The 24,811-nt window shown below is 43.0% G+C and overlaps 3 protein-coding genes across 7 annotated transcripts in view; 2 read left to right on the top strand and 1 right to left on the bottom strand.

Annotated features, from left to right (window-relative positions):
• The first annotated feature begins 107 nt into the window (after nucleotides 1-107).
• On the top strand, nucleotides 108-2,704 carry LOC120893616 (DNA replication licensing factor Mcm5). Its single transcript, XM_040295612.1, has 2 exons — nucleotides 108-413; nucleotides 510-2,704. Exons 1-2 carry the CDS (start codon nucleotides 259-261, stop codon nucleotides 2,554-2,556), a joined length of 2,202 nt encoding a protein of 733 aa, XP_040151546.1. The 5' UTR covers nucleotides 108-258; the 3' UTR covers nucleotides 2,557-2,704.
• A 45-nt stretch (nucleotides 2,705-2,749) lies between these two features.
• On the bottom strand, nucleotides 2,750-5,075 carry LOC120893619 (vesicular integral-membrane protein VIP36). Of its 2 annotated transcripts, XM_040295618.1 has the most exons (4): nucleotides 4,922-5,075; nucleotides 4,513-4,814; nucleotides 4,287-4,402; nucleotides 2,750-4,218 (listed from the first exon to the last, which is right to left on the bottom strand). In XM_040295618.1, the coding sequence occupies exons 2-4, from the start codon at nucleotides 4,667-4,669 to the stop codon at nucleotides 3,484-3,486; spliced, it is 1,008 nt and encodes a 335-aa protein (XP_040151552.1). In that variant the 5' UTR covers nucleotides 4,670-4,814; nucleotides 4,922-5,075; the 3' UTR covers nucleotides 2,750-3,483. The 2 variants fall into 2 exon arrangements, with proteins under 2 accessions (XP_040151552.1, XP_040151555.1); XM_040295621.1 differs by having other exon boundaries at nucleotides 4,513-5,075.
• Nucleotides 5,076-5,188: 113 nt separating this feature from the next.
• The window catches only part of LOC120893617 (CCR4-NOT transcription complex subunit 6-like), a 96,452-nt gene continuing 76,829 nt past the window's right edge, over nucleotides 5,189-24,811 (top strand). Inside the window, exons 1-4 of one of the 4 annotated variants that reach the window (XM_040295615.1) lie at nucleotides 5,189-5,329; nucleotides 6,335-6,581; nucleotides 6,694-7,063; nucleotides 7,152-7,327. In XM_040295615.1, coding sequence (XP_040151549.1) covers nucleotides 6,759-7,063; nucleotides 7,152-7,327 — 481 coding nt within the window. In that variant the 5' untranslated portion in view covers nucleotides 5,189-5,329; nucleotides 6,335-6,581; nucleotides 6,694-6,758. Of the gene's footprint in view, nucleotides 5,424-6,334; nucleotides 6,582-6,693; nucleotides 7,064-7,151; nucleotides 7,328-24,811 lie in introns of all 4 variants that reach the window. The other 3 variants (XM_040295616.1, XM_040295613.1, XM_040295614.1) reach the window with 3 other exon arrangements.

The following is a 24,811-nucleotide window of genomic DNA, read 5'->3' as shown; positions in this document are numbered from 1 at the left end:
TGTTAAATTCTGGACGAATGATGTAGTCGATTTTCCCATTGTTTGCATGATCCAAACGAGCGAGAAAGGAATACAATTAGACAGAGAGAACAACTTTTGACGTAAACAACTGTCAACACATTGCGCGCGCAAATTGTGTGGCTTCATCTGGCATAGGCTGTAAATTTGGTTACTCCGCTTGCAAGCTGTGTTTGTTTTCACAAAGTTGCTGTTTAATTGTGTTTAATTTATTCCCAAAACCATCCCAATCGTAGAAAAATGGATGGATTTGATGATGTTGGTGTTTTCTTCTCGGACAACTTCGATGGTGACCAGCAGCAGAACTCGAACCAGATCAATCTGCAACTGGTGAAGAAGCAGTATCGCGAGTTCATCCGAACATTCTGTGAAGCTAACTTTTCCTACAAATATCGGTGAGTAGAAAATAGTTCAATTGTTTCATTTTCGTACCCCTTTTTATGGGTTTCCCCGACCACTAACTAACAACCACTTGGTAATGACATCTGCAGTGATACGCTGAAACGCAACTACCTTCTCGGACGCTATTATCTGGAGGTGGAGATCGAGGATCTGGCTGGATTCGATGAATCGCTGGCCGATAAACTGTACAAACAACCGACAGAGAATCTTCAAATATTTGAGGAAGCTGCCCGGGAAGTGGCCGACGAGATAACCTCCCCAAGACCTGAAGGCGAGGAAGTCGTGCACGACATTCAGGTGTTGCTCGTTTCCGGTGCTAATCCGACGAACATCCGCGACCTCAAGTCAGACTGCGTGTCGAAACTGGTGAAGGTTGCGGGCATCATTATCGCGGCCTCCGGAATCAAAGCCAAAGCAACCCGTATCTCTATCCAGTGCCGCACCTGTAACAATGTCATTCCGAATTTGCCTGTTAATCCGGGCTTGGAAGGGTATCAACTGCCCAGAAAGTGTAACACGGAACAGGCAGGACGGCCGAAGTGTCCGCTTGATCCTTACTTCATAATGCCGGACAAATGTCGCTGTGTCGATTTCCAGGTGTTGAAGCTGCAGGAACTGCCCGATTTTATACCGCAGGGTGAAATCCCGCGCCACATGCAGTTGTTCTGCGATCGCAGCCTGTGCGAGCGGGTGGTGCCTGGCAACCGAGTGCTGATACATGGCATCTTTTCGATCCGGAAGATCGCTCGCCAGGGTAAGCGCGATGGTCGAGATAAAGCAATTATAGGCGTGCGTGCTCCGTACATGCGAGTGGTGGGCATTACGGTCGACACGGAGGGGATGGGTGCTATATCACGCTTCAACAACATTACGTCCGAGGAGGAATCAACGTTCCGTAAGCTGGCTGCCAATCCGAACATTTACGACACGCTGGCGGACAGTTTGGCTCCGAGCATTTTCGGCTCGCAGGATATTAAGAAAGCGATCACGAGCATGCTGTTTGGCGGATCGCGTAAGCGAATGCCGGACGGATTGACGCGTCGTGGGGACATTAACATTCTCCTGCTGGGAGATCCAGGAACAGCCAAATCGCAGCTGTTGAAGTTTGTCGAAAAGGTTGCACCGATTGCAGTGTACACGTCAGGCAAGGGCTCCAGTGCGGCTGGTCTGACCGCATCAGTAATCCGTGACCCGGCAACCAGAAACTTCATCATGGAGGGTGGCGCCATGGTACTAGCGGACGGTGGTGTCGTGTGTATCGACGAGTTTGACAAGATGAAGGAAGACGATCGAGTCGCGATTCACGAAGCGATGGAGCAGCAGACAATCTCGATCGCAAAAGCTGGCATCACGACTACGCTGAACTCGCGATGCTCGGTCCTGGCAGCGGCCAATTCCATCTTCGGCCGGTGGGATGATACGAAAGGTGATGAAAATATCGATTTCATGCCGACCATTTTGTCCCGTTTCGATATGATCTTCATCGTGAAGGACGAACACGATCAGCAACGCGATATCACGCTGGCCAAGCACGTCATGAGCGTCCACATGAACGCATCGAAGGCGACAGCCGAACCAAAGGAGGGTGAAATTCCTCTAGCCATGCTGAAGAAGTACATCCACTACTGTCGCACGCATTGTGGTCCACGGCTGAACGAGGCGGCGGCCGAGAAGCTTAAAAGTCAGTACGTGCGACTGCGTGCCGGTGTTGGGGAGCATGAAAAAGCGATAGACAAACGTCTGTCCATTCCGATCACCGTGCGCCAATTGGAAGCCATTATTCGTATCTCCGAATCGCTGGCCAAGATGCAGCTGCAACCATTTGCAACAGAGGCACACGTCAGCGAAGCGCTGCGTCTCTTTGCCGTGTCGACGATGACCGCTGCCAGCAGTGGTTCGCTTGCCGGTGCGGAAGGATTCACCAGCGAAGAGGATACGGAGATATTGAACCGCATCGAGAAGCAGCTGAAGCGTCGATTCGCCATCGGATCGCAGGTGTCGGAGCAGAGCATTATTCAGGACTTTGCGCGCCAGAAATATTCAGAAGCAGCAGTGCGGAAGGTGATTCACACGCTGATACGGCGCGGCGAGTTGCAGCACCGTTTGCAGCGAAAGATGTTGTACCGATTGTCCTGATGATTTAAAAAAAAGTTAATGTGACTTTTTTTTTCTTTGTGTGTGCTTGTCCAACGTTTTTTTTATAACTTCTAAATCCATTTTCTTTAATTGTAATTTACCTTCTTGAAATATATGTTCCATTTACCATACTGACTGCGTTCAAAAACTATTGTACACAATATACTGAATTGAAAAGTCCAAAGTCCAGGGATTGTTGTTCACTCTTTGTTTGTTCATCGTTCGATTTTATTGGACAATTGTTAACCTACCACTTATTTCCTTATCCATAAAGCCCCCTTCAAGACTGTGATTCAGTAGAAATACACGCTAAGATTAATAACCGGAAATCCATAATTATAATTCATGCATACAACACAAAAACAAAGACTGCAGTCCTTTAAAAATCCACACACTCAGTGTCGTCCAGCATAGAAGGTGTACGATTTAGATGATTTCGTATGCTCGTTTCGTCTCTTCTGCCCAAAGGGGATTTGTATGGTTCATAATATTGAAAATTCATCCTAGCCTGAGCGGGATTTACTTAAAGACATACTTTCACAGCAAATTCAGTAAATGATAGTGTGAAAAAATATGTGATTCACAACAAAAGGAAATGGCCTCTCTCTGCAGTCATGGTGATGAAGAGCAGAAATGGTGCTGGAGAAAATAACGGTGATGGTTATGTTTGTTTTTCTTCGCTTTTCGTGTAAGCATTTATCTACCAACGCATGGTCCATCTCACTGCAATCTGTACGAACAACCACCTCCTCTCGAATGCTTGTCCCCTCGCTTACGTACAGCAATTTGTCTAAATGTTCTGATTTGTTTGGTACATGTTGCGTATTCGTCACTTCTAACGTGTGATTCGGTCACGGTTGGTCTTCGAGAGAGATATTCGACCGTACGAGACAAAGATAGTTTCCCCTGGCTGAACTGAGCGCACGCTTAGTAGAACCGCTTCCGAGCGTTTTCCTGGTGTTTCTGATAGAACATAATGCCTATCACAACCAACACAACGACTATCAGCATGGAGAGAAGAATAAGGAAGAATATTTTCACGTTCGACATGCCAGGCTTTGGATCGTCTTTGTGTTCGCGCGGTGCTTCGAATGTAGCTGCCGACGGTACGATCTGACGGCGGTCCTCGGCCAGTAGTGACGGAGCCTCAAGTTCGAAGAACTTGATCGATATGATATCGTGATTATCGGACAGGTCTCCTGTGGTCGCCGATGCACCGAAGTAGTATCCGGTCGGCAGTTTAACGCCCTCCACTCGGAAGCACTCTTTCCATGTGGCCTTGTTTTCCAGATCGGTAAACACGGTCAGCACATCGTTCTCGTACCGGATGTTGATCTGCGTGTCAAATTCCACATTCCGGAATTTGGCCTCGCATCCTGCTATCTGGGTGTGCGTCCCGTCACGATCGTGATCGTACGAAAGGCTACCATTATTCACCATGGCACTAATGTACGGGTGCTGGTGGTTATGCGGACCGTTGTGGTTGCTGTACGTGTCCAGGATGATGGCGAGTCCCATAAAATTGTCCTTGCTGCCAAACACCGGTCCAGTTTGTAACCGATCCCGGGAATACCAAAGTGCAAAGCCATCGCCGTACAGATCCTTGCCCTTGCCGTGTACCTTAAAGTTAACCTGGAGCTCCCAATTTATAGATGTGCAGGGCTGTGGAAGGCAAATGAGTAAAGTTATAGGAAGCGGTTCATCAAGATAAAAGAACGAACTGCACGTACCACATGATTCCAAATGGCGCCATTCTTCGATTGCAGATCCGGCGTCAGCCGAACGTAAGAGTTCGTAACGAAAGTGGTACCTATGAAATCCCAGTACGGTATTGTCATGCCCGATCCTGAAACCCGATAACAAAACCGCGTGCGTGCGTGATGATGCGCTAGTTAGACACTTATCACCTTTCTCGACGTGCGTAGATTGGCACACAAAGAACGCTGGGCCACTTACCTTGGTAGGGTTTGAAAAGGGAATGCTCTCGTTTCATGTAGTCATTGTAATCGCTTTGTTGCGAACTGTGTCGTACAAATAGCAGCAACAGAAGTCCAGATACCACATACGCCGGGAAGGTTGTGGCTTTTCTACTATCGATGCCAAACATTTGCATGTCTTTCGCTGTTCCGCCTTGGCTTGTCGCAATGGATGTATTACGTTTACTCGTCGATGTTGCTTCTAGTGCAGTTGTAACTAGAACAATGATTGAGCAGGCAGGCAGGCAGGCAGGCGGCAGTATTTGCGAAGCGATTAACCTTCTAGAAACCAAAAATGTGTGAAAATAGGATTCTTCACTGCAAGCCGTTCTGTCGTGGCTTGTGGTTTGTATCGAGCAGAGGAGTTGCGAGTAGCAGCCGGATCGTACCCGAGACTGTACAGAATAAGCTTTTAACCCGCGCGGCTCCAGACTAAGTCGATTCACAGTTAATTTTTCGTTTTATTAGTTAATGAAACGATGATAAGGCGAAGTCGCTAAATAACAAAACACCAACACGAAATGACAAGCCCGTGCGTGTGTATGCACCTTGGTCGTTTCTCGAAAACTGCTCGACAGGTGAGACGAATCTGCTCATCTATCGAAAATAGTGAGAAAACTGATCGACACAGTGAGCGCAGCAGTTTTGACAGCTGCCATCTTAGAAAAAAATGTCATTTTTATACGCAAATCTTTACTGTACATTTTCGTGTGTTGTAAATTTCCCGACAAAAATTTGCGAAAGGAAATCAGACGCGTAATCCCTTTGTCGCGTTGTTTTTAAAGAAGCAAAATAGCGTACGGGTAAAGTGTTGTGTGGTCGCAGTTAGTTGCGCTAGCGACAAAGCTGGCAGCTGCGGATTTGTGCGGCGCGTATGCGTGGTTTTAGGAAGTAAGCGGGCGAGGAAAATTAAGTGCAATCTTCGCGAGCCTCATTCCAAAGCCTCAAGCAAGGCTGCGGAGGCAGGCTTGAGGGCACGGAAAAAGTTTTTCTGTGATCATTCCCGTCTCCGATCTCCCGGTCATCGCCCTTTCATCACATCAACTGTGCAACGTCCTGGTGGTCTGCTGCTTGTTGGTAGTGGTGGATGTTTTTCTGCTGCTAAAATTCATACGCCATTCCACACTGTCTCGCTTTGTTCCCGCAGGGACAGTGAGGTCAGGCGGAACCGCAAGGGTTTGGATCGCGACGCATCAGTATAAACAATTTTCCCAAAGTCACTTTAAACTTCACATACTGCCAACCCCTACCCGACGGCGGCCAGCAGTACAAGTGCTGAAACTGGAGGCTGGCCATTGTTTGTTGGATGTGTGTGTGGTGGGTTTCGTGTGGAGAACGCATGGACCCAGGTGAGGGAGGAGTGAAGGAAGGGGAGCGTGTGTGTGCGTACGGTTGCAAGAGAGGAAGGACACACGCGGGATCAGAGGTCCTCGGGGTTGCGGGCTTTGGCCGCGATTGTAGTTTTCTTCATGGCCGTATCTGTTATTCTATTGGTTATTGTGTTGGGAAGGGGGAAATGTTTAGCTGTTGTGTTGTGAGCTTGTGATCAACTTGTGAAGAAGTGCTAGATAGAGTAAGAATTAACCAAACGATTGAATGATCGTGCGCGCCGCGCGTTCCTTCTTCCCTTCGTAGGTGTGCGGTTTTGTGGGAGGCATTTTTTCCCACGGTATTGTGTACCATTCATACCTATCCAGTGCGTCTGAGTGTGTGTGTATGGGTTCGCGTTTTGTCCGCTCGAAGTTCACCAAAAGCCGATTTTGTATGCTTTAACTTAGAGGTGGTTTTCGTTTGTTCCACAGAAAGTGAAAAATAATTACAGTGATACCTATTTTACCTTCCTCCTGCTATCCAAGTATCAATAGTTCGTGATTGTGTGCGCGCGCGAGTGCTATGTGTTTGTGTGTGGTGTATAGGTTAAGCTGAACATAATTTATCTAATTGAAGGTTCGACAGGATAAAAAAGAAAATATCTCGAGGTTGAAAGAATACTTAACAGCGAATCACAGGATAGCTACTTCCTACGAGTTTTCCCGGAAGTAGATGCAGGTGGGTGAGCTGGGCTGAGAATGAACGAGTTTTCTTCCATATCAAGAAGATTCATTCTTGTCTATTGTTTGGCACATTTTTAATCACATTGTTCGTTCGCCTTTTACCGCAGGAAACATCATCTACCAGTACACCAGAAGCTACAGCCGGAGAAGAAGAAGCGGACAGGGCGACAGGATGTCACGCAATAAAGACAAGTACGAAAGCAACAACCCCCGGAGACAGCAAACGTTTCTGACCGCCGAGGATATTGCTGCCGGGAAGAAGACGTGCTGGCATGGCATTGAGATAACGGGCAGTGTGCGGAATCTTAGTCCGACGCTCTGGAAGTTTGAGCATCTAACGGCACTCTTCCTAAACGATAACTGTCTGACGCGCTTGCCGCATCAGATCGGCCAACTGGCCAATCTGCGGACGCTCGACCTGTCCGCGAACAAGCTGCGTAGCCTGCCAGCCGAGCTCGGTGAACTAATCCAGCTGCGGTAAGTGTACGGTGAATGCCATGTCCTGTATGGCACCACCATCTAGTGACCAATCTACAACATGATTGATATGGTCTATCTTTTTTAGGGAGCTACTGCTGAACAACAACTATCTGCGAGTACTCCCGTACGAGCTCGGGAAGCTGTTCAACTTGCATGTTCTCGGATTGCACGGCAATCCGCTCGGCAAGGATGTGCTGTCGATCTACAACGAACCGAACGGGACGTCCAAATTGCTGACGTACATGCTGGATAATCTGTCAGGTAAGTTGATGCGTGCCGTGATACCTGAATTAAGGTGATAGAAACATTCCATTTCTGAAATTCAAGAAGCAAGCCAGAAGTATTGCAGCATACCTATGCGATGATGAGCGCACTTAAATATTATTTTTCAGTTATATTTTTTTTGTTCAGATGTAAATGCTGTAAATGTCGTCTTGCTAAAAATGTTAGGAAATATTATCATTAGAAAAGTTGAAGGCATAGAATGACAAAGATTTTGATTTCGATGTAGAGATCAGTGGAGTACTTGGCTTGGTTTGTATGGATAGATGGGTCAGAGCCCAAATAGTCAGGTTAGAATGGAGTTAGATATTCAAATAAGACTATCAGATCATGCTAATAAAGAACCCATGTTGCTGTACGTATAGACATATTATCCTGCTGCAGTTACAAATACATCACATAGTGCCGGCCTCTTAGAAAGGGTTGATCAAAATAGTGGTTTAGTGAAAAGTTAGGGGCAATCGTTGATATGCTGAGCACCGCAGTAGTGATGGGAAAAATGAAGTTTTGGTCGGAATCGATTCCGGCTAACTCTGCAGTTTTCTGTATTCGATTTCGGATAGTAGGTTCCGAATCAGTTTCCGCAATAGATTCCGGAATCGGCTCCGAAATCGGAATCGACTCCGGAATTGGTTCCGGAATCGGCCCCAGAATCGGAATCGGCTCCAGAATCGGAATCGGCTCCATAATTGGTTCCGGAATCGACTCCAGAATCGGAATCCGTTTCGAAATCGGAATCGACTCCGGAATTGGTTCAGGAATCTGCTCTAGAATCGGAATCAGCTCCAGAATCGGAATCGGCTCCAGAATTGATTACAGAATCGACTCCGGAATCGGAATCCGTTTCGGAATCGACTGCGGAATCGGAATTGGTTCCGGAATCGAAATCGGCTTTCGAATCAGAATTGGGTCTTAATTAGAATCGGCTTCCAAACGGAGTCAGTTTCGGCATCGCCATAAAAATAGGCGTTTTGGACGCAAACGCAAAAATCATACTGCGTATTTATAACCGCAAAAAATCAAAATTTACTTATAAAAGATCCATTCTCATGGATCCATGATTCCCGGACTGATTTCGCTTCTAAAACTTCTTTTTTCAATTCAAGAACCAATTCACATTCCGGAGCTAATTCTTATTATGGAGCCAATTATGATTCCGTTATCGGGGCAAATTGCGATTCCCAGGTCAATTCCGATTCCGGAGCCGATTCTGATCGCGGACCATCTGATTATGTCTGATTACGGACAGCAAATAAATCTAGAAACCTACCTAGGCTCGATCTTGTAGATGCCTTTGCCTAAAAAGGGAGGGGGGGGGGGAGAAGAACAAAGTACAAAAAGTATTAGAATACCGGTAATTGTGCAATTTAGTAATGAGTAAATTCAACAAAGCACCGAAATCAGTTACGATTGATTCTACTCATATCCGGACGGTAGCTGCAAGCTTAGAATCCTCGGGAGCGGTTAGGTTAGCTCCGATTGGTGATTTTGAAAGCCTTCGATGACTAACGGTTTGATCCGATGGCTCTAAACGGCACCGGACGGCTTTATCGTAATATTGACAATTCGCAATTTACACTAGTTCCTGGATGGTTCAACAGGTTTCATTTTCAGCTTGAGCACTTTATTATTTCATAAAATGGCTAACAAAGCTTGTAAATGAACTTAACTTGGTCGTTAATATTGATATACAATTTAAAAATGTATCGATAGTTTATTTATTTGTTATACATGAAATGAACTCAAAAATCTGTGACGGCTTTGCTTACCGCTCAGTAATTCTCTTTAGAACGAATGAGAGAAGAAAAAACGAGAACGGCATGCGCTACGCCGCTTATCGCAATGAAACAAAAGAATGATAACAGTGGCACGAGAAATTGTCGTTCTCATCGCTCTCTTGTCATGTGCTACGTGCTCACCTGAATCATTTTTCATGCAAATATGCAATTTGGCAACTGTTGAAAAACATCTTGGAGGTGGTGAATATAGGGTTTTCCAAGTCACTTTCGAATGTAAACATTGTTTTTCATCGCGTGCAAAATGTTATTCCACATCAGTCTGATAATTCATTTCTATCATATTCCAAGTTACCAAGGGGTTTCCAAGTTACTTTCGAATGTGCACATAATTATTCAACGCATTCAAGATGTTTTTCAACATCTGTCAAATGTTGTATTTGCTTCAAAACGAAATTTCAGTTTCAACACATGATTTTCACCACATGACAAAGGACTGTCAAACTCAATCCAGCTTGAGTCGTGTTGAAAATCATGCTGATAAAATTAAAAATTGTTATGATGTAAATGAAATATTAGATAGATGTGGATTAACATGTTGCACGCGGTGAATAACAAAGTTTACATTCGAAAGTGACTTGGAAAACCCTGTAATTTTTAATTTCTTCAGCATGATATTCAACACTTGAACTGTCAACGATTGACACAATCGGGCTTCAAACTCCGATGAAAAAACAATGGCACCATCTCGTTGAAGTGTTGAAAATCATGCTGAAGAAATTAAAAATTATTATGATGTAAATGAAATGTCAGATCGATGTGGAATAACATTTTGCACGCGGTGAATAACAATTTTTACATTCGAAAGTGACTAGGAAAACACTGTATCGTTTTTCCTGGAGAAGGTCACATTATAAGGTGTACAACTAACAAATATCAGTAACATTACAAGTGGCATTTCTAACAAACTACATGTATGAAAAGTCTTTTTTTACGATGCCCGTACCATCCATGTGTAGATGACTCCAGGGGGTAAAAGTGAAAAAAATAAAATAAAAATGATCGATCTTTAGCGGCTGTTATTGTTTGTACAAGCGCAATTGTACGAAATTGAATACATACGGTATACCAAACCCGATTTAATGAAAGTTTTGGCAAGTTTCATTACAGGGTTTACCTAGCCAATCCTGCATCGTCAAAGCGTTATCGGTCGCCGTAAATACTTTTTCGGGCGACGTAAACCCTCAATTGGGCACTGTCATTTCTATTCGGGCCTTGTGAATTATGAATCGGGCATAGTACAAAATGAAAGCGTCCTACTCTTGAAGGTGTTAAATCGGTAGCTTCGGTGTGTTTGATCTATCAAGTTGATTAAAAATATGTATTTTGCATGTTGTTTAACTTATTATGCATTATTTTAAAATGTTTACCTAATTAAATCACCAAACATATTATATTTTTAAAAAAATATAAAACCAAATTGCATTGTACGGTGTGGAATTAAAAATTTAAAAAAAGGAATTTGAATAATTTGTTATGTGATTAAACTTAAAAATAGTGAATTTTCATACATATCAGTTCAACTACTAGCAAAAAAGTATTGTTTTACAGCTAGAAAGCAACAAAATATAAAGTAGGCCCAATTCATTCTGTACTATGCCCGATTCATACTTCAAAAGGCTCGAATAGAAATGACAGTGCCCAATTGAGGGTTGACGTCGCCCGAAAAAGTATTTACGGCGACCGATAACGCTTTGACGATGCCGGATTGGCTAGGTAAACCCTGTATTAAGATATTATTTTAGATGGGGCGTTGCTGAATAGTGACATACCTGTTTTCAATTATTATATACTAGCATTTTGATGAACGATCGATTGATACTCAACAACAGGATGTCATTTTTTTTAATATTACCAATGTAGGTTTATATGGCCAGCCAATGCGATCGACTGTGCCAATAATAGCCTCCACTAATGAATGTTTTAACATACATGCATTTACTATAGGGGCTAAACGGTAATACATACAAAATACACCAAAACAAATGGTGTCTGCTTGTTATATGCTTCTTCTTCTTCTACAACATTTTGAAACATTTGAAAAGTGGAAAAGTAAAATAATTGCCATAAACTATTTAACTAATTTTGCATAAATAGAGTTTGCAATTGTGGGTGTATATGATGGTGAAAGTATCATCTTGGTCAGTTTTAATCGTTTTGTATTTCGTTGGAAATGATTTGAGATTTTTTTGTTTTCTTACTCTGCGGTTTAAAGTGTCGGAGGAAAATAATTAGAAACATGATTAAATTATTACATGAGGTTTGAAACGCATACACGTGTGATTTACCTGCTTAAGTAAAATAATGGCGGAATTGTTAGTTTAATTGAACTGGTAGCAATCAAATGAAATTCCAAAAAAAAGGAACATTTGCGTGTATTATACGTTGTACGTTTCAATGCAAGAAATGTGATAAATTGCTATTAATTGTTGCGTATTAAAATGTGCAAAAAAGATACTACAGTAACATTCAATTTTTCTACTACTTCTGGAAAAAAGAAGGGCAATGTTATATTATTCAATTGCACACAATGAAAAAGTTAAACGAATAGTGTTTCGGTCTGCGTGTTTATGTAGTATTCAGTTGTAACTCTACCTATCGAGCGCAGCAGAAGCAAAACGATTGGTAGACATAATGAGTAGCTACAAAGCTTAATTTTAGAGCAAAATCGGAAGACGAATAACGAAAGTGACTTTTGTCGAAGCCTTGAAAGAGGCAGACATTGCTTCTGAACTATGTGCTCGTGATGCCGTGCCTTCTAAAGAGCCTAGCGGAAGGCAATTCTGAAGCCAATACACACCCACACTGTAATCATCACGAAAGGTCTGCAAAATACGTTGTTACGTTGGACACCAGCAACATAAACATGGATGGTTCTATTGGTCTGCGGCAGTCTATCATTATGAAGTTGATCTTCCGTTTCTACTTGGGCGGTAGCAATAGCTTCGTTTCTACTTGAGATGATTAGGCTGTCCAAAACAGGTCCATTATGTGAAGAAGGTTTAGGAAATTCTTTAATAAAACAGTTTGGAAAAGGAAACAAATCTTAATCCGGCACCGTTTAAAATCCATGTTCGTTTCAAATCAATATTTTTGGTGGTTTTTGACAACTTTTTTAACAATATGGGGAGAAGTTTTGGTAAAAGTAACATGATAACAATGTGTTATCCTACATCCTATACATCCTATGCTTATTTTTTGTCTTTTATTAATCAGACTGGTATATTGTTTTAACCGTTACTATTTTCACTTCTTTTTTGGTACGATTTGATTGTTTTCGTCATCTACATCCTGATTGCTATTCGTCTGGTGTTCAAAATGGAGCAAAAATACGTGCTCCGTTTGGTTCAGACATGTTTTGAGCAGCTAATTTGGATTCACCCCAACGTCGGGTTTTTGAAACGAAAGGGAAACTATACTTTAGTGTGACGGCTGTTTTGCAGTATCGCGATATTTATCCATTCGAATGTATATGTGTACCACCTGTAAACCGGCTGACGCTTGGTGCTCTGCTGTATAAAAAATCAGCCACTTCACTGAGCTTACCATGTCCACGCAAAATTAAACCAGGCGCCATGGTATAGGTGTCCAGCAGAAGAAAGTTTTGTGCGAAAGTGCTCCCCAGTTTGATGTACAAAGCTACTCAGAGTGATATGAAAACAGTGGAGGGGAAAAAGAAGACACATTTACTTAAAATATCTGGCTGTTTATTTGATTTAGGGGTTCCGCGGTTAATGTGGACACTCGTGTGTGTATTATCATTTATCATTATTTATATAATACTTAAAAATATTTTTGTTTTCTATTAAGCCACCACTTCTACTTTAGTCATTTCTATAGGTTTTGATGTGAAACATAATATTTTGATTTATTTTTTCATAAAAAAACTGAAATATTTTGAAATAATATTTTAAAAGATAAATGAATTGTCCGTTGATGTAAGAAGAAAGTCGTATCCTTTTAGAGGAAAATAACGTGTTTAACGTACTAAAACATTCGTGAACTTTTTCCCGTATGCGTCTTCTAGTGTGGTGTTCTAAGAATTATTGCGGTTGACAAACATGTCATCTCACACACAACAGTATTGATGAACAGAGTAGAGTTGAAATTATAGCAAAAAAAAATCAATTTTACTAAACACATGCATGTTTAGTTCAAAATCAACTGCTTGCATTGTCGATGCCGGCGGAACGGAAAGTTGGCAAAAATCAGCAAATACACATTGAAGTGTGAAGAGATTTTGAATTTTAAGGATTAAAAAAGTGATTTGCTTCTTTTGAAGCGATTTTGAAGATAAGCTTAAAATCGATGTTAGCCCTTTCTTGATATTTTATTTCAATCACATATTCAGGTTAGTTATTCAGGGGATACAAATTCAGTGCAAAAAATATCACACTCATGTGTCTCTGTCTTGTTATTGAACTTTCTCTTTTTTTTCTGGAAATCACGTCCAGTTTCGTCTTTCTTAACCAGAAAGTTCGTACTACAAAGTCGTGGTATTTGTAATTTTTCAATTGGTTTCTATTACTTTTCGACAATACGAAAGCGCAAAACAACTCAAGCAACTCAAAGCTTATCATTGCTCACGGCGGCGAGCACGGGGAGGTAGCCTTGATCACAGTCGATAGTTTTGATTGTTGATTGAAATCGTTGGAAGGAACTATGCTATTCTCCAACGCGATGGGCGAATTTGTGTGACTTGATCAACAACACGTTGTGTTGTGCCTTGCGCGAAAGTGATGCTTTTTCCTACCGGTGTCTTTTTATTATGAACGATTCTGTTCAGGCGCAAAGTGGTCGGTCGGGGCGGGTGGTCTACACTTTAATTCCAAAATTACCGGAACAGATGATTTTATTGATTTTTCAAACCCTCCCCCCCAGCGCGTACACGACCGTTGTGAAAGGGATGCTGTGGGTAGAAAGCGTGCCACTAGCCGCGCTGGGCTTGGGATGAAATTGATTTTTGCTGCACCGCGGCAGAAAGCTGCCCAGGAAGAAGGAAATATACGAATTTGGGAAGTCGTTGGCGGTTTTTAACGCAATAGTTGATTTTAGTTTAATTTCCCTTTGAATGTACGTGTGTTTTGTTTTGCTCGTGGAGCAACAATCATTCATCACTTTCCCAAGCCAGGCTGTAGCTTCCCGCCAGCTTGGACAAATATTCAATAATCGATTGGACAGTTCAGTGATGGTTCCAATGGAGCCTCGGCCTGGCACGGCGGCGATCTTGTGTTGCTGGTAAATGGTTGCTTCCGTCACGGAAATTTCCTCGCCGCCAGCCTTTGCTCGCGATCGCGATGGTTGGCACGGAACGAAAAACAGTTGCAGAAAGAAAGCCACACTTTTTGTCCATTGCTCTACGCTTTTCGAAAGTGTATCTAAAGAACAAAATTGCCAAATCAATTAAATAATTTTCGCCATTCGTCACCAACTTTCTTGTGTCGGGTTCTTGACTCTGAGTTCTTGTTTTTTAATTCTTCTTTCTTTTTTTCTTACTTTACAGGTAGGTGACGTGTATTTGCTTCTTCAAACATTTCACAGTATATCGCAAGGCATCCGATCACTTCCAAGATCCACAGAACCAAGGGTTCAATGGAAGAAACGGTATCGGTTGTGGTAAGAGTTTGTTGTTTGTATTTACTTATTTATTTAGTTCCCGCACAATTGCTTCTCGTTGAAGTTGATCTGTGTTTGGATCATTTTTCATTTTCAATAATCCATTGGGTGTTTTGAAAATGAAGCTGATTGTGCATTATTTTTGTGTGGGTTGGGGTTTTGTCCTTCTCATGCACTTTTGATTCCCGTATATTTAAAAGCACTTTCATTGCGAAATAGTAATTCAACGTTAAAACAGCATGCAACAGCATGTCCGTCATAGACATTTTATTTAGTTGTACGAGTTAAAGTATTTATTACAGGTCCTCCTCAATGAAATAAAGAGTGAGTATGAAATAATAATAATTATTCAATTCAATTAGTAAATATGCGACACTATAAAGTGGTTTTAAATTAACTTTGATTTTAAAGCAAACTATTAACTTTTAACCTTAAATTATGAAACATTTGAGTCTAAAATGCGTTGTGTTAAAAGATTGTTTTGTTAGTCAAGGCGAATTATACAAAAACAACAATATTGATGAAACCTAGCCTTGAAAATAATATAAACATTTATTTACCATTTGTTTCTATTACTTTTGGTCCAAAAAATCGGACCTGTGTTATTCACCTTCACTGGTCACACATACAAACTTTCACCTTCATTGTAGTCTAGCCTATTCGAGTTTGATAAAAACTGATTTATTGTTGAAACTGTTAGTTACGTATCATCAGCATGGTCGTTAAATTGTGTTTTCTTCAGCTGTTTTGAAGTTTTGACCCATCTTTCAATTAATGGTTCAATTGGCCCGCATGGCGTATACGTCATTGATAGACGGGGCCGTGTAAAAGTGATACTCATCGCCGATCAGCATCTTTGCCAATTCCCGCTTACACTGCTATCCTCTGTGTTGGATGATGCACTTTTCCATTATTGCATGCGACAAATCGCACCTCCCGCGAAACTTTCAAAGCGAGCTGCGGAAGATAAAGAGAAAGCATGAGAAGGGCAAAATGAAACCGAGTGCGTCGAAAGAAAGACAGCGCCCCGGTCTTATCAACGTGGCTTGTTAAAGAAAAAGAAGATGCGCAAACTTGATCACGTGCTTCACTGTGCAAACAATGATTGGGCCTAGCCGTCAACATCTGTCTATGCTACGTTTCTCGTGCGCGCCAGCATGTCGTAGCCCTCGAGTGTGTACGGCAGCATAATTGAACAATCGGCTGATTGTTGTGGTTTGCGGCAATCCGGCGGAAAAAAAGCTTGATCGCGACGCGTGTGAACACCCATCCCCCCATTTGATCGGCGGCGATGAGAAATCGCTGTAAAGAGGAGAATGCTAGGAGGCTCACTTTCGAATGTGGACGCGGTCTCTAGTTTTTCCCTGCTTTTCCCTCTTCGTTCCCTGATCTATCTAATGGAAGCGACCATAGGCAGGGTGTTTCTTATATAATTCCTCTGGCGAACGATCGTGTTTGGAGAGGGAATGTAGCAGAGAGCGAGAGGGCGAATGAAATGTGGCCACTAGAAAGAGTGGGCATGCAGTTGTGGGACGCAAAGAAAGTAACCGGCACAGTTTTTGCGATTGCTTTTGTTTTCATTCGGTCTGCGTTCGGGCCATTCATTCTCTCGCAGCTGCTTTTGAGTGGCCGCACTCTCTTTAGGATTCGAAGTTTAAGGTAGCTCAGGCAGGGTTCATTACATGTAAAGTAAAATAGTAAAAAAGTCTAGTTGTAATTGTTATGCTTAACATAAAAAGGAATCTCTATTAAACTACACTTTACTGTAATAGTTTGATTGAAAGGTGAAATCGGATATTACTCGAACCGGTTGAGACCCGGACGGTTTGTTAGTATCTTTTGTATCTGTTAAAAAAATTGAAGTAAATTAGAAGTAGTGCGTAACCAAACAAACCAATAGTCCAAAATTTGAGTTTATAATAGTTATATGGACTTTGAACTAGAATTTATCATAGTTGTAAAATTGATGGTCAAAATTGATTTGACTTCGTGACAATAATGTAATTGTATTTTTGTGAATCGTAGTGTAACTTGTCTTTTAAGTACAATTGTAAACAAATAAAAAGCCGTAAAGATAGTTGGGGTTTCCTCTAACATTGCATATTTAGCAGATGTGCATGATCGACAAAAACCCTGTTCTCTCTGAGTGAAATTCACAACAGGTTCATCTGAAACGCAGAGTGTGAGAGCATGAACCGCCCGAAGGTCCACAACAGCATGCCGCTCAGTGCACAATGGCTTCTTTGCCATCTTAAAGTCCAAAATTGGCATTATTGGCTCATGTTTGAAGATACTGAACATTGATATATTTTAAAGTGTTTCTTTTTATTCAATCGTTTTCTTTAAATAGCTCCTAGTTGTAATTACATTGTAAGTGTTTTATTAATACCACATATAATTTTTTCTCGCTTATAAATTAAGTTATATGTCTGTGTAATAACACTTGTATGTTGAATGAAAACCAGAGAGTTTTGGCAATTATACAAAGAAAACTATCTCTATGGATGGAAAGTTGTATTGAGTGTAAGTTGCCAATTTGAACTGAAATCTGAGTTCTCCGTAACGTCTCACATTATAATAACGACTATTTGAATCTTGACAAATTTACTTAACTAACTAATGTTTGTTAAGCTAACTAGATGATTCAAAATTTACCTTGTACTCAAAAAGAACATAAAACAAATTACCGAAGAACAATATCGAATTTCTAACACATATTTTTTGCCTCTCACTGTTCCAAATAGCTCAGTGTGCAGCGAGAGCGTGTAGCGTTCGTTTGATTTTCATTCGATGTTGATTCCATTCGCTTGCCGGCATTCGTAGCGCGCGGAAGGTTTCTCTGTCAAGCACAGTCGCGGTTTTCCTCGTTTGCGGCATCGTCTCGTACCACAAGTGTTGTGTTTCGAACGGCTACGAGTTTTGGTGTTGCTGAATTTCGAATCGCCTTACCCGAGTGCCTTACATGTTTTGGAGGATTATATCTGTGCTCGACAATCAAGTGATAGTTCAACGTGTGCCTGGTGTGTTTGGTGTATAAACTGTATTAATGTGTACTGTTCATTGTAGTGAAGATTAGTTGAATAATGACCGCGTGTGCCGCTAGTTTCAATCCATGAATGTTATGTGTGAATGATGAACAGCAGCCTCCTGCCGTCGAACAACAACAGCAACAGCTGTATGGAACGATACGTTAATCGATATGTAGTACATCAGCATCCGCCGCCACCTTCCCATCATCAGCCGGTGCATTCTCAGCGTCTGCAGTCGGGGACGGCGCCAGTAGTAGCTTCTGCAGTAGCTGCTGGATACTATCAGCAACCGGCAAACATACACCACCAGCATCATCCGCATCATCATCATCAACAGCATCAACACCAGCAGCAGCAGCAGCAGCACCAGAACCAATTTATCACTCTGTCCGCACATAACCATTCGGTGCAGCATCCGAATCCATCGGTACCAGCAACACCGGCAACTCATCCGACGGGAGGAGCAGCAGGAGGTCATGGCGTATCCTCCAACTATATGGCCGGGTGTTATAGCGGGGCCGGCACGGGTGGTGCTAGTGGGTGGACCGGTGTTCCGTTAATATCGACCGCAAGCAGTAACAGGCGGCAGCGAAAGCATTTCACCGGAAGTGGAGGTACAGTCAACAATGGGAATCACTATCCATATCAACAGCATCTCGCTCAGCAGCAACAGCATTATAACCTACCGAAGGGGACATCTGCCGGAGTCGAGTTCGACGAAAATGCCAACCTTACCCGGCTGGCTTTGCACGCCCAAGGAGCACCGTTAATTCTGTCCACCAATCGCTACCACCACAGCCACCATCGTAACCATAAATCATCATCGTCTGCTTCCCAGCAGACCGCTGGGTGTGGTGTTGGTAGTGCAAAAGCTTTTACTAGTGGCGGGTCACAAAGCCAGCCGGAAAGTTCGACAAATTGTTTGACACGATCCTCCACACAGCCGCTACATCCGGGACTGGGTAGTAACGGCGGCCAACGCCGACCCCTGGATGCGCACCTCGTGCCTGTGGGAGCGGCCGGTCAATCTAGTGGTGGTGTAATAAAATCGTACGAATCCGTTGTTTCGCTAGAGTCGATTCCCTCGAGCGGTAACACCAGCAGTCCACCGACAGTTATGTCCGGCTCAGCGATGGCTTCATCGGTTTCGTCGGCCTCGTCGTCCTCTTTTTCGATATCGTCGACAACATCGTCATCTTCGACGGAAATGTGTCTTCCGCGCATCATAAAGCCGCGCAAGCGTCGTAAGAAAGACCGCAAACCAAGCGCTCAACCTTCTAGTGGATCGAATGGCGGTGCCGGATCAGCAGGAAATGGCACTGAAGGTGGTATGTGCGTAGCGGCAGATGATGCAGCTAGTGGATGTGCAGTTGGTGGGTTACCGTGTATGGAATCGCTGAATGTCATTGGTGGTACCAGCGTACAGGCGATGAACAACATTCTGTTGCAACATCAGCAATCGCAGCTGCATTACGGTTCAACATCAATGGAGCCGCTCGGAGGTGTACCAAATGTACGAGACATTTTGAACGAGCTATGCTATATAGCGTCCCACAATCCGTCTGTATTGTTCCCGGAACAGTTAACTGCAGAGCTAGCCAAGATTTTAGCTGGTAGTAACGCTGCCGCTGCAAGGTACCAGTCCCTACCTCAGCAGCAGCTACTTCCGCGGCAGCAATGCACACAGCTGCATCGTTTGTTGCTACAATTGCAGCAAAATCTTCAACAACAACATCAGCAGCAGCAGCAACTAGAGCACCAGCGGATACTGCAAGCCCAGCAACAACAGTTACCGTCCCAGCACGATCAGCATCAACAGTTGCTTTATCAGCAACAATATTTAACGCACGCTCACTTTTTGCATAACCAACAGCAGCAAACGCGGGAACATCAGGTGCCACTGCTGAGTACAGCGTACAGCCCTGGTAGCGAGTCAGGCGATTCTAGCCCTGCTTCGTTCCATCCGCCGGCAGCGTTACCAGGAATCTTTTTCGTTTCGAATGATGTAAATGCAGCTGTTCCCGAGTCAGTGCAGGAACACGACTCCAACACATTGCCGACATGCTCCCCATCGCTGCCACTGTCGGAACCGATCAGTCCCTCGGCCAGCTCGAACTGCAGCTGTCGGTTGTGCGATCCTTTCGGTCGTATCTGGGCTTTTCCAATGTTACGCCAGGCTTCCTGTTCTTCTGCGGATGGATTCGAGCCCGAAGAACGAAAAAAGAATGTCGGAGTGATTGGCAGCAACAGAAACAGTGGCGCTGCTGTGCGGGGCAAATGGTGCACTTCCACAGAGTCAGCACCAATTGCGACAATTACCATTGGTGACAGTGCTGACGAGTGCCTCTCCCGGAAGGGTAGTTTTAGCGATTCCGGATCGGATTCTGGATGCGATCTGTTGCTTAACCGACTTCCGGGACTTTGTTCAACGGAGGAAGAAGAGGATGAGGACGAAGAGAACGATGATCAAGGTGGCAGTGCAAGTGAAGTGGAAAAAGGTGACAGTTTTTTGGTTACGGTGAAAAGTAAAGATCCATTCGCTGGACACTACGGTAATCTTCCCTGGCTCAGCTCGATCGTTGGACAGCCGGTAGGGTCTTCAACAGCTTCACCCTGCTTGCGTAAAACGAACGACGATGAGCTGTTGCTGATGAGTGAGCTCACTAAGCAGCTACATGAAACGCTTGATCTCGATGGTGAGACTTGCAAGAATCAGGAATCGTTCAGGATGCAGAAAGATAGTGGAAATTGTAGTGCTCCGCGAAGTGGAAGCTGTAGCAGCAGCAGTAGTAGTAGCAGTAGTAGCACCAGTGATAAAAGCAGTGGTATGGGGAGTCTCCTCGGCGGGGATTCTCCTTCCACGATATCGCCGAATGCTTTCGGTTGTTTCGACGCACTGTCGCACAGTAATGTGTTCGGTGAGCACGGCAGCATCAGGAATCGACTGTTGGTGGGCGGTGATCGTCTATTCGATCCTCGCGATGAGTGTCTTGTGATAAGTGATAATAATGCATGTACGAATGAAATGTTGCATATGGTGTCGCTAAAAATGCACACAGAAAGCTTCAAAAGTGAAGATAAAGAGGTTGGCTTAGTGGACGGAGGAAATGGTGGGGCAAGTGATCCAGAAGAGAATGGTAGCGTGTTGCAAGAGAGTGATTTCGTTCAGTGCGAGAAGCGAAACCCGCTTAGCTTACGCCCGATATCCGTTGTTAGCAGCTTGTTTTCGGCGAACCAGCAAAGCGGCGCGGCCACCACCAGCAAAAGCTGGAGCAGCGCTGGTGAAGCTGGCGGCGGAAACTTCCTGTACGGCAGGGAACAGCAGCAACAGGAGCATACTACGTCGTCGTTCCTGCTACCATCAGAATCGCAAGATCATGCCCAGCGTTATCGACAGTCCTCAAATGGTAGTGTCGGTGACATGCTGAATTGCTTCGATACAGTATGGAGTGGTGGCGATCATAAGCAAATACGTTCATAAGGAACTGGTGGCTTTGGTTCGTGTTTGTGTGAAGTAACGTGAAATTGTTAAATGTTGAACGCCGTTCAATTGATTACAGTGTAAGCGTGTTTTAGATGAAACGTTGATGGATACATACATTGCGTATTAGAAATAGAATATGGTAGTGTTCCTTTGAGCATGTTGGGATAGGTCTTTGCCGTAAAATGTGGAGCAAATGATTCAGGCGCAATTTATACATACATATAGAAATATAGGTAATGAATAATATGTATGAATTGGCAGATGGGAATGGATGCACGAATGATAATGATCTAAGATGTATTTTGGTGGTTGACCCAAGGTTGCTCTTTTCCATCCTCGACTTTCCTATTATGTATGGTCAGTGCCGTTCAATTAAACTGTACCTTGCTTTTTTGGAAAGTGCTTAAATAATGACTGATAGCATAAAAATGTCCGTCTTTCGTTCGTTCTTCGCATCCAACAAAAAATTGGACCAATAGTTGACAGGATGTTAAAGCAGGTTTTGTTATGCATGCATCTGAAAAGATGGGATTTAATGCGATTTGTCTGTATCTTGTCTGATCAATGATGTATTGTGTATCAGCTAATGCATCCCCATAGTATTCGGAACAGATAAGCGTATTCAGATATTACTTGTGAAGGAACAGGGGTAAACGGGCATGAATATTGAAGCTTACCCCCGATGCGCTAGTCGAGAGAGACTGTGTTGCTGTTATGTATTTTGGTATAAAATATGCAAATAACTGAACTATCAAAGAAAAGGCAGCAGACGTGACGATTTTTGGGGCACATGTTGTTTGCCGCTTCCTGTCCGCGCTTATATATTCCCAATCTCTGCCTAAATCATAGGTGCTTCTCTGGGTCAAGCAGTGGGATCGTCATGTTGGTACTTGAAACCATGTTTTTGACATGCAAAGCGACAAACATTGGTTACCCGAAACATTAACTTTTATGACCAACAGTTTGATATGAATGACAATTATCTTGAAGGGGCATTAATCTCATTTCCCTGCTGTGTGTGGTTTCCTGTCCCAACACAATGGGGTTTGGTGGAATTTTTCTTACTGTTTGTTTTGCTGCATATGCCTAGAAACATGGTTTTGGGTGCTGGCTGGTCTATCTTTTCTCCTTTCTTCGCTTTTTGTTATTTTTTTGTACTTTTAAAACTGTCTCTTTTTGTTGTGGCTCCCGAAAGGGTGAAGTGCTATAAATAAGCCAATGTGTGGTTTTCGTAATCTGATGGTTGAATTTTTACTGGTTTGAGAAGGAACAAAAAACTCGTTGAATATTGCCGCACGAAAGCTTTACAACCGTAGTTTTGTTTTGTTTAGGGATTCTTAAATCGTGTGTCCATGGACACAGTAAGAATTGTGTCGTTTGTGACCTGATTTGTGATGGCGGTATGTTTGTGGTGAAGATCCACGAATCGATCGCAGCACTGTATGCGCACGCGTCTTATTCTAAAATATTCGACGATGGTGCGATGTGCTCTGCGTATCTAATGATTCTGGATCGCACCAAGAAAGAGAACTCCCATAACAGCGAAGAGAGGTACTGTTTTTTGCACCACAAATCACTTTTTATTTGTAAAGTTTCATACTCCTGGGCGTGCGGTTATGCGTGCTATTGGAAAATATGAATCAATCGGTGGATCGAGGTGTGTGTAGTACAGCCTTTGGCGAAATTAATACGTAATAGAAACAAGCATTCGTGTGGATGTTTGTGTACACGCATATGATTTTTTTATTGTTTTGCTAAATTTGGTTGCTTTGTGCTAACAATCCAATACTAAAAAACTGATTTGGAGCTCATAGTGGAACTAAAGTTTTAAATTTTATAGTATCGTAAAGATGTTTACTGGTAATAAACTGTTCCTTAATGTGATGTGATCATTGACATCGCTTAAAGTGTCTACCAGTCAGGTTCACATAATTGCAAAAGAAAGTCATGATTTTTTTGTGTGTACAAACTGAGATGAACAAAGGCACGGCAAGATCGTAAAGGTGAAGAGTCATTTGGAACAGTTTTGTTAAAGGTGTTCAAATGATGAGAGGTCTAAAAGATGTCGGTGTGGTGATTGTTTCTTTTTTGTGTAATATTTTGCAACTCAACAACTTTAGCAGTGGAATGGAAGGGGTGTTAATACATAACCATATATCCAATGACCAACGCTTGTCGTCACTGAAGCTTCAAACCAAACCATTTTGTATTTGTAAAACATGAAGAGTTTGAAAATGTTTTACTTTGATTATCCGCTGGAAATAATTTGCAATGATGTCTGAGGAATCTATCTAACATTCATAAAAATAGTTCACTAGCCTTGGTAGTTCGGAGGTGTTGCTTCTCGACGATTGATGACGATTTGTTTTTGGTTGCGTGGGTGAATTTTGTTATAGAATCGAAAGTTTGCTGATCATTGAAACATTATAATGAGTTGTGTTCGATCCATATTTTGTTGGACTTCACAAACAACAATTGCAAATGCGGGAAAATTGATCAAACATTCGAACTAGGAGGAGCTAATGAATTCATCAATCAAACTTAAAGGAATTAATTAGAACTGGCGCAAGTTTCTGGAGAGGCTATAATCGTATTCAAAATAAGTTCAATTTTATGGAAGGCAAAGGTGGATGATTGCTCGAGTAAGCAGATAACATTTACTTTTGGTTCGTTTAGCTTTTTCGTGCGATCTTCTATCACCGGGTGGTGGAAACGTGTTGAGGGCAGAAAGCGTAACGAGTTCATACATTCGTGGGCGTCTTTCTCTCATCACCGTCGTGGTAAGCTTCAGAGGCTGTTCAGTAAAGCCACTGAAATGCAGCGAACGCTCTGTTCCCAATGTGCAGCGCTGGGTGAAATTCAAGTCAATTGGTTAGTTGGTGCAAATGCGCAGGTTTTGGGAATGTTACAGATGCGGCGGCATTGATTAAGGTCTGGGTTAGCAGGTGTAGACAGTCCGTTGGGCCGGAAGAGTGTTTAGTGCAAAGAATTAATGATTCAGTACCCTGTTAGCGGTGTCTGATATGTTTTGCGCACCGATTTGCCCGAGATTTAGATGTATTTTCAAGATTTCCTCTATTTTTGAAGGTTAGAGGGTTTTGTAATGACACCGATTTGTGATTCCATGAATTGGGAGCATACAATACAATGATTTGATGTTTAACCAGTAAACTGATCCTTTCGTAGGAAAGGACGCCAATGCTGAAATAGGAGGCAATTGATTTAGTACGTACGTATCATGTGTGTCAGTAGGTTTCCAGAAACATTCCCGAAGACCTCCACCTATCCTATACATTCTGATCGGTTGAATTTTGCCTTGCGGTGAATGTGGCAGCTTCAGCGTACTGGTGTAATGTGAAAGAAGTTATAAGGGCAAATTATTGAGCACGTGTAGCGACTTTCGCGCACCACCAGGCTGTATGTAATGACGTTTAATTGTCATTCGCTGCCCCAGAAAGCTGTTGATGCTTGCCGCCGGGACACCGACCGCAGGCGCAGGTGTTGCCGTGTTGTTGTCGCTTGATGGGGCATATGGAGT

The sequence above is a fragment of the Anopheles arabiensis genome, chromosome 2 (assembly GCF_016920715.1).
Source record: "Anopheles arabiensis isolate DONGOLA chromosome 2, AaraD3, whole genome shotgun sequence".
Taxonomy (NCBI): domain Eukaryota; kingdom Metazoa; phylum Arthropoda; class Insecta; order Diptera; family Culicidae; genus Anopheles; species Anopheles arabiensis.
This window is presented reverse-complemented; position numbering and strand designations above follow the sequence as displayed.